Source organism: Plecotus auritus, assembly GCF_963455305.1.
Source record: "Plecotus auritus genome assembly, chromosome: 10".
In the NCBI taxonomy this organism is placed as follows: domain Eukaryota; kingdom Metazoa; phylum Chordata; class Mammalia; order Chiroptera; family Vespertilionidae; genus Plecotus; species Plecotus auritus.
In genome coordinates this window covers 23,777,268-23,790,536 of record NC_137785.1, presented here as the reverse complement: position 1 = coordinate 23,790,536, position 13,269 = coordinate 23,777,268, and the positions used below count along the sequence as shown (strand labels likewise).

The window sequence follows — 13,269 nt, the reverse complement described above, 5'->3', positions numbered from 1 at the left end:
TCAAGTCCAGCTTTGTCATTATTAGTATGTTATTTTGGGTGAGCCACATGACTTGGAGCCTCATCTATCAAACGGTGATTTGGATGTTGATGAAGGTGATGATAGTACCCCTCTGCCCCCCGCCCATCACCCACTGTACAGCATCGTATGAAGACCAAATGAAATAGTAAAACAAATGTGCTTTATAAATAGCGATGCTGTGCCAGCGTGAATGGTCATCATGATGGATGTTTCCTTTAAGAAATCAGTGTTGTGGCCTGGACTGTTGAGTCTGCATCAGGAGTCTGGACTGCTGAGAACTGTTTCTCAGCTTCCCTGGGACACATGGGTCCCTATTAGACATGGAGTTGTTGTCTGACAGTGCTGGGCTTTGAGGCAGGAACCAGGCAATGAACTTGAACAGCTCCATGCTGTGTCTCCATGACTCTCAGAGGGCTAATGGTCTCAGTATCTCACTATAAACCTATACGTTGTGTGGGATTCAGCATGGAGGCACCCAGAAAGATTATAGGAAGAAAGGCACCTTGATTTAAAGAAAAATAAACACCTCAAATGCGTCAGCATTACCTGGGCTCCAGTTAGAAATGCAGACCCCAGGGCCCCACCTAGATCTGCTGAAACAGAATCTGCTTTAGTGAGACCCCCACGATTTGAACGTACACGAGAAGCACAGCTCTGCACTGTCAGTGGGTCCCCAAGAGATCCTAAAACTAACAACTCAGAGCCGTGAAGAGCATCAGTGCAGAGCAAAGCAGCTGGTACAGATGAATAACCCAAACCGGTAGCATCCCATGTGCTGGCCTTGGCCAGTGAGGGACCATAATGAGATCTCACTGATCAGCACAGTTAAATATGAACTATGTAGGGATTAAGCAGAGCAAGGATATGTGATTTCTCAATGAAATGCACCGAATTTCGGTGGAAAACACAAAGGATTCGATTAAGTGAGGACATAAACTGTATCTAGAAATTCACTCCCAGCTAGGGGTGGTTCTGCCTCCCAGGGGACATCGGGCAATGTTTGGACCTGTTTTTGGTGTCTTAATGGGCTGTGAGGGGTGATACTGGCATCTAGTGGGTGGAGGCCAGGGTGCTGCTCAACATCCTACAGTGCCCAGGGTGCCCACCACAGAGTGATCAGCCCTGAGTGCCAGGAGTGCCGAGGTGGAGCCAACCTAGTCTATCCTAGTGGGGCATACACACACACACACACACACACACACACACACATGCACACACATGCACACACACCACATGGAACTCTTAAAAACTCAAGAATACTTTGGTAATGCACAGAGTGGTGGTTGGGGAACTTAGCATGGTGGACTGGAAGCGATTCTAAGGTGACGATAATGAGAAAAGCGTGGTAATGAAATGAAATGGAAATGTAGATCAATGGAACAAAGTAGCCCCGAGAGTCATTTTATAGAAATGAATATATAAGCTGCAACACGCAGAACACAGCTAATGGAAGAATATTAATAATTCTTTTCTTTCTTGAGAATATTAAGAATTCTTAATGGCCTAATTGTCCAGCCATAAGCTAGACATTCCCAGAGGGCCCAGAGCTGTATCCCAGGCCAACCCTCCCCCCAGCCCATTTCCCATCGCCATGTGGCTCTCCCATTCCTAGTCAAAGGCTGGGGGTAAGAAGGGTTGAGGAACTTCTCCCTGAATGAGATCCAGAGCTTGAGCTTTGACTGGATGAGGGATTGGGAGGGTTGCAGCTGTAGCAGCCAGAGAGGCTGGGTTCCCATCCAGCGTGGCTCCAATGATCTCTGTGGCCTTGGGAGTGTCAGGTGAACCCGCTGAGCCTCCATTTCCCATCTGTGAAATGGGCATCAAAGCCTGGGTGCTGTTGTCAGGATCAAATGACAGAATGTTGGCCAAGGTCAGTGTTGGGCCCCTGTCGCACTAATTGGGGTGCACTTGTGACTTATAGCCCCTCCTTAGAGACGTGTTTTTGGGGTGTTTTAACTGAGCCCTTTGCCCTCTTGTTGCTGTTGGCCGCAGATGACATCCGATTGTTCGCCTTTGTGCGCTTCACCACCGGGGACGCCATGAGCAAGAGGTCCAAGTTCGCCCTCATCACGTGGATCGGCGAGAACGTCAGCGGGCTGCAGCGAGCCAAAACCGGCACAGACAAGACCCTGGTGAAGGAGGTCGTGCAGGTAATTGGCCTCGTGTTCCTTCTGGATCTGCGGGTCACACCCAACAGGGACAGAGAGGGCAGTTTGGCTCCTGAGTCTGTGACTCAGCTGGGACTTCAGCAAGCTGTGCTTTGTCTCGAACCACGGGGGAAATGCTACCATTGTTTCCGGAGTGCGGGCGAGGAGGCAGGTAACTGCGCTTGTGACCTGTCACCCACTAGCAGCATGGCGGCTGGCAGTTCACCTTTGAGGTTGGGGCAGATGGCTCGTGGAGAAGGGGCTGGAGGGATGGCTGAAGTGGCAGCCACTACCCGTTTGGATCATGACTGAGCCTGGTTGACTTCCAGCGGTGGCCATGAGGACCCAAGGTGAGAAGTCACACGTGCCCTCTCTGAACAGTGCCTGGCACACAGTAGGTACTCCATAACACTTTTTGAATGAATAAATGTCATTATGAGGGCCAGCGGGGGCTTTATGATAATTTTGGTGGCTATAGAATGACAAAGGTTCTATTAGCAGTGGCACAGATGCCTAGACTGGGTAGCTGGGCACTGGCCAGGGCTGACTTATTCCCAAGTCCCTGCTTGACCGAAAGGAAGGAGGGATGGGCAGGGGTGCCCTCGGTTTTGTCTCCGGGCTTCTGAACAGTTCTCCTTGTAGAGCTCTCTGTTGTAAAGTTTCTTTCCATCTGGACATAATGAAAATTGACAGTATTGGAAACTCCCCAGGTTGGGACTAGGGTGTGGTATCAAGCTGAGAAAAGAAACTCTGAATTCCAGAAAGAAAAACTAAGGGAAGGGAGTTGACTTGAGAGAGAGCTGTCCTTACCAAAGGGTTCTCCATTTTGCAAAAGGATTTCTCCAAACCCATGATAGGGAGGTGTGGTAGCTAACCGGCAGGGGTTTCTTTTTCAGATGATGAGAAGATTCTAAAATTGACTGTGGTGATGGCTGTACATCTGTGAATATACCCAAAGCCATTGAATTGTAAAACAAAACAAAACACACACACAAATAGGCTGTATGCCACGTGGTATCCTGGGTTGGCCCCTGGTACAGAAAAACTGGGGAAATGGGGATGAAGTCTGGAGTTTAGTTACAGCAATGTTCCAATTCTGGCTTCTTAGTGGTGGGGAGCATACAGTAACACAAGATGTTAATAATTGTGAGATTGGGGTGCAGGGTAGATGAGAACTCTTGGTACAGTCTCTTGCAACTCTTCTGTAAATAGAAAATTGTCTCAAAATAAAGCTTTTATTTAAAAAATAGTAAGAAAGACAAAAATTCCTATCATTCCATTATCTCGGCCTATTTTTCCATCTTCCCTACCAGCTGTGTGGGTGAGCTCCCCCCCTCTGTGCATTGATGCAGCCATAGCCTGCAAATCACGCTCTAGTTGGTTTCTTCTTCTTCTTCTTTTTTTTTTTTTTTATAACATAATTGCATAAATTACGTGGCTGCAGAGCCTCTGTAATGGTGGCTGGCCGCCCCGTTTCACAACTGCACTGTGAGGCAATCAGTGTTCCCCTGTTGTTGGCCTCGTGAGTTGTTTCCCATCTTTATTTTTATAAGGAATGTTTCAACCAACATTTTAATGCAGCTTCCTTCTCTCCCCCAATGAATTGTTTCCTTGAAATACATTTTCAGGAGGTGGGGTTCCAGAACTAATAGGCATGATGATCATTTTTATAAGGTCCGGGTTTTCAGATTTCCTTCTGAAAGAGTTAGCACCATGCCTGGGACATAGTAAATGCTCAATAAGTGGTTTTAATGGTTAACCATCTTTCGGGGGTGGGGAGTCTTTTTTATGGCAGCAGAATGAAAAATGCAAGAGAGTGCATGTTCCATGGCCAAGGTCTCCTGCTGAACTCTGCCATCCACACTTAGCTCTCTTCGTCGGCCAGCCCAGTGGCCAGGAGGAAAGGGAACAAGCAGGGAGAGAATGTTTGCCAGGATATGTCCAGGAGGGCAGTGCTTTGAATCTTGCAGATTGTCTTGATAAAATACAATAACACAAACTGGATAATTTTAGCCAATTTGAAGCATACAATTCAGTGGCATTAGGTACATTTGCAGTGTTGTGCAATCATCACCATTGTCTAGCTCCAGAACTTTTTATCACCCCCAAAGCAAACTCTGTACTCGTTAGCCTTTGGCTGAGTTCCTTTTAATCTAGAATTCTCCTCAGTTTGGTTAAGTGGGCCAATGAATGAGGGTGATTCGGGGAAATACGATTTTTTTGGGTGGGAACCTTCAGTTGGGAGTATTGGTTCTAACTATTTTGTTGGCAAACTCACTTCCATTGCAGCAAAAAGGGAAAGCCTGGCTCTGTGGCCTGGGAAGTGCAGAGGCTGCTGGCTTTAGGTGTGGCTGGATCTAGGGCTGAGGCAGTATTTTCCTTTCTTCTCTCTTTTCTCTGGGTTGGCCTCAGGTGGCCTCTGTACAGCAGGAGAAATGGTCCGGGCATGACGGTTCTTCTGAGTCTTGATCCCAGGGGAAGAGAGAGCCCTGGTTCCCCAGTGTCAATCATTTCATATGACCCTGATTGGCCCACTTTAGGTCACATGCACATCCTGTGGGGCAGGGAGGTGGGGCTTCGTGATTGGCAGCTCTGGCCTGATTCCAGTTAAAAGGACGCTGGTATGTAGATGAAAAGCACAGCTGTCCACTCCAGTGGGGAAGCTGGGATGTATTTTGAACTGCAGGTGCAATATAATATTTTGACCATTACCTTTGCATTTCTACGTATGCATTTAAAAGGGTTTATTACCTGAAGCTATTACAGGACCTCACATTTATACTACGGTTGCAAATATAGCCATTTAAGTTACAGAGGGTCAATTTTGCTGGCTTAACAATTTTGACGGTTACTAAAATCATGCTGATCCTGGCAGGTGTGTATATTTTCCCTTTGTTTAATGGGGACTTGGACCAGATGTCCTCTGAGGGGCCTTCCAGATGAGCTATTCTGGATCCCATGTTTTGGGGACTGGATCACTTTCCCAGCTGCCTTTTGACATGATTTCCACATGAAGAATAAGTGGATTGGTCTTTATTGTAATAGAAGCTGTATGCCCACATCCTTATGCTCTGTGTGAAATGGAGAGAATGTAAATTGATGTAGATAAATTGATATCTTTAGTCTGTATTCAGAGCCAGGCCTAGAAACTGAGCCATGTTAGTGGCTGGGGGAAAACAGGACAAAATTAGAGGCTGTCGGGCCAGTCGGGCTGGGTGATGGTGACTTGAGTCCTGGGAACGTGGCGAACAGAAGCACACATGGCTGCTTCTATCACTGTCGTCCGCACAGAAGGGCCAGGCGGGCGCCGAGGACAATCGCCCGCTGCATTGCCCTGCACCTCTGCGGGATTACGGGGACAGTGCAGTCACCACTGTTCAAGGCCTGCCTGTGCCAGGCCCGGCTGTCTTGATTGGGAGCCAGCCAGGATGCCCTGCAGGATGGCTTTATTCGCATGATCTTTTTATTTGGTTTTTAACGTTATATGAATGTCCATGGAGCCAAGTAACCAGAGGGCATGTGTCAGCTTTCAGTGTTGGGAAAAGAGAGGAGCAGAGTATTTCCTCCAAGAAGCAGTGGAGGCAGGAGGATGGGCATTTCAGTGACGGTGTGCAGTGATCAGCTCACTGTGTCTTCTGGTGGCGTCTACACCCTGGGAGCAGGGTCAGCTTAAATTCTGCACCTCAGCCCACGCCCCCGGGCCAGATGCACCCAACACTCCTCCGGTAGGGTCACTTTTGTGCGCCATTGTGGTAATAATATCATTGGTTGCATTGTATCCCTATGATGCGTCTGACACGTTTAAGGACTTTCCACGTGTTAAATCATTTATTCTTTACAACCAGGCCAGTTCTGTCATTATCCCCATTTTAGAGATGAGGAGCCTGGGGCCTGGGAAAGTTGAGTCACTTGCTCCAGGTCCCAGTGCTTGGACATGGTGGAGCTCTGCCTGGAGCCCAGACTGTCTAGTTCCAAAGCCCCAACTTGATCATCTCACCTTATTACACGTTTCCTGAAGTCCTCCCGCACCGAGAAAAATGTTCTGAGGCCACATGCGTGTTGGAAACTCTGCTGTAGACTCACACGGCACACGAGAGGCTCTGAGAAGTTCTGCAGGAAACAAACCTTTTATATTTATTTTTACATTTCCTGATTCTCAGTTTTTCTTGATGGTTGCACCTTTTTAAAGTAGCTCAGTGCTTTTTTTTTTTTTTTTTAAATGGTGCTATGTCAAATAGGAAAGTTAATGGGCTTAGAGGGAATGATGCCCAGGTTGATATTCCAGCTCCATCAACTGTTAGCTTGAGGACCTTGGGCAAGTAACGTTATTTCTAAAATCTGTTCTCACTTATGCAAAAGAGAATATAAATTTTCACAGAGCTGTTGTGGAAGGACTGAAGAAAAGTAATCCCTGTGAAAGCGTTTCTCCATTTTGGTAACGGGTGGACTCCTATTTGTCCTTCAAAACCTCAATTCTTGACCCCATTCTACCAGCCTCAATCAGAATTAATTACTTTTTTTATCCAGATTTCATGAATTATAAATTATAAATGTCACTAGAAAGTAATCTTGAGGGCAGGGACCATGGCCACTTTATTATGTACTAAACACACAACAGGGGCTAAAAAACAACAACACACACATACACACACAAATAAATGAATCTCTTCACATAGGCTCTGGACTGTATATTTCTAGGATAGAGAGCTAGTACATCTTCAATAAATGCCCTTTGGGTTGAATTAAATTGTGGGAGTCGGTTCCGTTCAGGGAGGGATATGGGGGTTGATTGGAATTTCCAGAGGCTCTGCTTTTGTTTCTATAGAAAGCAGAGGTGAGCACTGGTTGAGTGAGCAGGGAGAATCTTCACGCCTCCATTTAATGAGATTTACGGGCTGCTGCTCCCCCTTGCAAAGCATCAGTTGTCGCCCAGCACTTAGGGACCATCCATAGACACCTCACTGCACTCCTGAGGGTTTCAGCTATTTGTGTTTATGCTTCTTCAAACCCGTGGTTCACGGAAAGGCCCTTATTCCTTACAGAACCAGAAAGGACCTTTCGTGTGGGTCACGTCACCTGGGCCTGGGCTCAGGCAATGGGCTCTCTGTTGCTCGTGCCACTTGATGGCAAATACAGAGCTCCTCAGAAGGTAGTGCCAGATGTCATGTGTGGAGGGCCAGGCTTATTCATCATGGCCCACGTGTACAGATGAGGAAGTCAAGGTTTGGAGGGATGAGTCTGAGGCCAAGGGGGGTGTTGAATCAGAAGCCCGATGGTGGGGAATTGGTGACCTCTTTAACGTGGGATGGGGGTACTCGCAGCCCTGCAGCCAGCTCCATGCTCCAGAGTCCTTTTAACCAAGCTCTCTGAACGTTTGGGATGATAATATCTAACTCAAAGAATTGTAAAAACTAAACAAGATACTGCATATAGTAAGTGTCTGATGTGTATATACAGTGTTCAGTGTGGGTACTATTAACTTATTTATTCAATTTTTGATGAAAGTGAAAACAGTCTGGTATTTACCAACAGTGAACATCTGTGAGTATGAGCTGTCCTTAAAAAAAAAAAAAAATCTGTTGAATGATCTCTTTGGGAAAACTTCCCCAAAGTGAGTACGGCTAAGGAACAAGAAATACTAGGTACAATTTTGACCAGGCAGAAATTGAAGGCCTAAACCTGGATTTAATCTTGCTTGTCAGCTGATTAATAGCGGGTTAAGAAGGATTCTGAGGTTAAGTCTAATCTCAGTGGGAAAAGTGCATGATTGATTTGTGATGTCTGCCACAGATATGGAGGAGAGAGTTGAGTGTGTTCCTCTTTTCTTGCCATCCCTGATCTAGATGGAGCCATAGTCAGAATCAGGCAGAGTGGAGTCAGGGCTTCTGTAAATGTCAGTGGTCAGGAAAGCAGGGGTCAGATTCCAAGTTCCCCAAATGCTAAAGAGGTGGGTGGCCCTGCAGGGGTGGCCCTGCAGGACGGCTGCCCCTATTAGCTGTGGGCCCAAACCTATCCACAGCATCCTGTAGGATGTCATGCTTCCTGTCCTCCCTCTGCATTGGACGGCTATCCCGTGTCCATCAGAAATGTGGCGCGTGCCTCTCTCTTGTCCTTTGTTCTCTCCTTGAAGTTGGGCCTCGTCATTCCTGAACTATGATGGTGACACGGATGCCTTTGTTACTGAATCTGTCAAACACGAGACCACTCCGTCCTGATGTTTGTTTTTCGCTTTTCTGTGATGACTCATGCCTTTTGTAAGAACCTGTTCTTTTTGAGTAAATTACACCTTGCTGGAAGGATTTTTGAAACCTTGGTCTTTGAAGCACTTTTGAAAGGTGGTAGGAGGGAAGTGTAGGAGGCCCAGGAGGGGTTGGCAGCTGAGTGCCCAGCGGGTTTGGTGCTGTGCACTTTCATCCGGCTCATCCATGTTCCAGCTGCTGGAGACCGCCTGCTGCCCTTCAGCACGCCAAGGTCATTGTTTATAATTAATCTTTGCCCACTCGGGGAAGAGATACATTATTGTGGCCAGCATGTGTCTCGCCACCCCCTGCTCCATCTCTCACAAGTGGGAGAAGAGATTCTATCCCCCGCACTATTTTGCAAGCGTTTGGGACAGGTCTGCAGCTAGCACACAGCTTTCTTTTTGAAAGCCAAACTCTGATCCCAAAGTTGACTTTTCTGTGCCAGTTTTCTCCATTGCTCCTTGGATTCTGGTGTCCAAATGGGAACTTTGTCCTACGTGATCTTGGTGCAAATCCATGGATGACTGGTGGGAAAGGGGCCGGGAAAACCTGTTGTCCAGCCCTCTTCTTTCACGGAGATGGAAACCAGGGCCCAGAGCCATTGGCTGCTTCCTTCCGGGCATTTTAGAGCCCCTGGTTCTCTTCTGCTCTCAGAGATACCCCCTAAGTACCAGAATTTTGACCTCCCTGGGCTTGAAAGAGTATCTGACGTGTAATAGGTGCTCAGTAAGCACGTGTTTGCTGGAAGGATGACTTGCAGAAGCTCACATTGCCTTTGGATACAGTGAAGGCCATGTCTCCTACCTGGCCCTGCTTTGCAGAAGTGTGCATTGCTGAAATCAGACTTACCTGCCCAAGACTCCCCACTCATTTTTCTTCCCAGCCCTTCCCCCACATTCTCTGCATAGGTTAGCCATCCACTGTAGACCTAAGGTTCTAGGTAGAAGACCTGACAGTTCAGCCCAGCAGGCCTCCTCCCTGTGCTTCCATGCTTCACCCTGTCCCCAGCTTTGGGGGTGCAGCTGGATTTGCCATCTCCTCTCTGCACGGGCAAGGAGATGGCAGTGTCACGGTCTTGGTTATTCTGAGGGTTCCCCAGTCTTCCCGTCATTAAACAATAAATGGTGGGATGGGGAAATCAGTGTGGGGTGAGAGAGGAGGAACCAGCCACTCCCTGTGCCTTTCTTTGAGTGTTTCAGAAAACTCCTTTATATCTCAGACTCCCCTAACAATCTTGGGAATGAAGGTGAACCTAGGATCATTTCAAATATCACCTAATCATCCTTGAGCACTTACTCTGCACCGGGCACACTCATGGAGTGTCCATGCCCTTTGTACACTCATCATATCTTCACAACAGCCCTAGGATGTGGGTCTTCTATTGTCCCCATTTGCAGATGAGGAGCCTAAGGCTCAGGGCAGGTCAGTCGGGCTGCAGGAGATGCACAGGGACAACTCTCCCTGTTTGTATTTGGCCCAAATCTACTGCCAGCATGCGTTAGGACTGACGCTGGGGTTTAAACTCAGGCAGCTGGGAGCCATTTAAAAAATGAGATTAATGCTAGCCAGGTTTTTCAGTGGCTTGAGCATCAGCCTGTGATCTGAAGAGTCGAGGGTTCAATTCTGGTCAAGGGCACATACCTCAGTTTCAGACTCGATCCCCAGCCCCAGTCGGGGTGCGGGTGCGGGAGGGAGGCAACCAATTGATGTGTTTCTCTCACATCAATGTTTCTCTCTCTGTCTCTCCCCTTCCCTTCCATTCTCTCTAAAAAAATCAATGGAAAAACATCCTCAGGTGAGAATTAACAACAACAATTAAAGAGATGATTTAAAACAAAGGATCAGAAAACATTGATGCACATTTTGAACCAGCTTTGCAAATAGATTCTTGACTATGTGTAGATCCCGGTTCCTATCCCCCGTCCTTCTCTCGAGCTGCCTTCCTCAGAAGCAGACTGACGTCTGTCTCAGGTCTTTGAAGCGTAGCACATGTGCATTTGAAGAAAGTCGCGGGACAAAACGTGTCCTGAACTGGGCTGGTGTGCGTTTCCAAGCCATCTTTGAGCTGGATGGGGATTCTTCCTTTGACAAGTCCTGCTCTGGCAGAAAAGGGAGAGACCCCGCCTGGAAGCTGTTAGCCAGGGGCAGCATTCCTGGACATGACAAAGATCTATCACAGGTGACGGTGTCCTCAGACAGGCACATTTTGCTTTGAGTGTCTGACATTGGGTTTAGGCAGCTTTGACATGCTGCTGTGGAGGGCAGGACAGCTTGGAGCAGCCCGGGAGGTGGGTTGCAGAGGAGAGAGGACACGAGAGAGACCAAGGCCAGGACCTGGGTCCGCGCCCGGAGGCTGCTGTGTGCCCTGGGGGGAACTGATGCACCTCTGAGTCCCCATTGCTTCTCTATCAAATGAGGGGGTGCATGTCAGGGTTTCAGAGGCTCTTCCGGCCCCATCCCCTCCCCTTTCTTTTTGTGAAACAAGGTATAACTTACGTAGAGGAAAACGCACAAGTCTCAGGTGTACAGATTGCTAAGTTTTTGAATTTTCAAGTTTTGAATTTTTGTACATACCCGTGAAACACCACCCAGGTCTAGGCCTGGGACATTTCCAGCCCCCGGGAGGCCCTCCTCCCCCACTCAGTCAGCTCTAGTGCTTTAGGGTTAATGTTCTTTCAGACTCTTCTGTTCTGCGGGGACCTGCACTGTCACCGGCCACCTGTGGCTGCTAAGCACTTGAGAGTTGGCTTGTCGCCATGGGCTGCACGTGTCCAGTACCACGGCCTTGTGAGCGAGTGTGGAGGAAAGGATGTAGCCCCCCTGGTGACTGCCTTTGTACATGAGCACATGTTAACATAGCAACATTGTGAATATACAGGGTTAGATAGAATGCTAGTGCAACTAATGCCATCGATTTCTCTCTTGCTTTTCTCAAAGGGGCTACTGGAAAATTTGAAATTCCCTCTGTGTTAGTGTTGTCCCGGGACCTGACAGTCCCCTTCCTCGTAGGGAACTGCCTCTCGAGCAGTGCCTCCGCATCTGGCCCAGTAGCCATTTGGTGGCACCGGGAGAGTGCCGGGGACAGTGAGAGTGTGAGGCGTGAGCCGGTGGGGGTGGCCGTGCTTTGAGCAGACGTGTCCTTGTGGTTTTGTGCGTGGGTAAGTCCTTGCAGGCTCCTTCCGGTCTCGGCCTTGCCTCCAGGTCAGGGTCTGGCTGCCCACAGTGCCCACTGAGCTCATTTAAAGGCACACAGTGAAGCCCACACCTGGCTGCCGGCGTCTCCCTTGCCAAGTCCGAGTGCGAGTTCTGCTGGAATTGGAGCTGGGAGAGGGTCTGTTTGAGTTGGGGTTAGGTCGACTCAGACCTTTCAGGGACTTTTTTACAGAGTCCACATCCCGAAGGGAAGAATTGTCTCCCCTTTGAAGTCTCTGGGGGTGTGTGAGCATCTGTGTGTATTGCGGGGAGGCCTGTGAGACCTACTGGGACCACCTCCTGCCTGCCCTTCAGGTGCTGGTCCCCATAGTGGGGGTGCATGCGGTTGCTTTTCTATGTACTTTTGTTTGATAAAATAAGTTTTTGCTAATCTTTTGATTTTAAACACGTCTCTGATACGTGGCATAGGGTTTGGGGTTGCTCTTTTTGTAGCTTGAGACAGCCCTTTTCACTAGGCAATTTTGTTCATTTACATATATCGTTATATTTTTATTAGATTCTGTTACCCTGTTTTGTTCCTTATTTTGGCCATAGATTTCCCATATCCTTGTGGCTTTAGGTTGTACTGTGTTCTCTGTAGATTTCTTAGCCCTTGTCAAACAAACTTCTTTTTAACCCGAATCTTCTAATGGCTAACAGACACAACCAGGAGTATTCGCATTGCTTTAGATTGCCATATATAGCTATCACCGAGCAGCCAGACTTTGAACTTCCTTCTACAGGCACCTTGAGCTGCTGGCTTCCTTCTCCTGGGTCTACCCCCTCCCCCTCCCCACGCCACTGGGGCTCAGGGTTGAGAAACACATTCATTCTCAGTTCCCCTTTCTGGCTCCTACATTCAGCTCATGTGTTCACCCATACTGATGACATACACAGACCCTGAGCAGCACAGTAGGGAATAGAAAGGATATTTAGTCATCCTGGGATAGTTACACAATCTTTCCAGGCCCGATTTGCTGGTGTTATCATAAGTGAGAAAATGTGTGAGGCAGTGCCTGACACACACTAGTTGCTTGATAAATATTAACCTCCCCCTTCTCCCTCCCTGTTCATATTCTTAGTGGCTTGACATGGCAAACAGTTTGTGTTTATACTGTAAAACTTGACCTTGAGTGCTATCCTGGTTTAGTCATTCTTCGTGGAGGCGTGGCGACTTATTTTTGCATTCGTGTTGTTGTTTTTTAATTGAAGTGAAATTAACCACTTTAAAATATATAATTCAGTGGCATTTAGTACATTTACAGTGTCGTGCAACCACCACCTCTATCTAGTCCCAAAACATTTTCATCATCCTCCCAAAACCTCAGACCCATTAGCAGTCGCTCCCTATTCCCCCTCCAGCCCCTGGAAGCCACTCATCCACCTTTTGTCTCTGGATTTGCCTTTTATGGACATTTTATATAAATGGAATTCTACAATATGTGGTCTTTCATGTCTGGCTTCTTTCATTTAGCATATGGTTTTGAAGTTCACTTATGTTGTAGGATGAACCAGTACTTCGTTCCTTTCTTTGGCTGAATAATAATATTCCATTGTGTGGATAGGTCATGTTTTGCTTATCCATTCATCTGTTGATGGACATTTGAATTGTTTCCACTTTCTGGCTGTTTTGAATAATGCTGCTAGGAATATTCATGTCTAAGTGT

General features: G+C 47.6%; 1 protein-coding gene across 1 annotated transcript in view; it reads left to right on the top strand.

Moving 5' to 3' along the window:
• COTL1 (coactosin like F-actin binding protein 1) overlaps positions 1-13,269 on the top strand; it is a 40,501-nt gene that overhangs the window by 24,286 nt on the left and 2,946 nt on the right. The window contains exon 3 of the mRNA XM_080644674.1: positions 2,014-2,171. Coding sequence (XP_080500800.1) covers positions 2,014-2,171 — 158 coding nt within the window. The remainder of the gene's footprint in view (positions 1-2,013; positions 2,172-13,269) is intronic.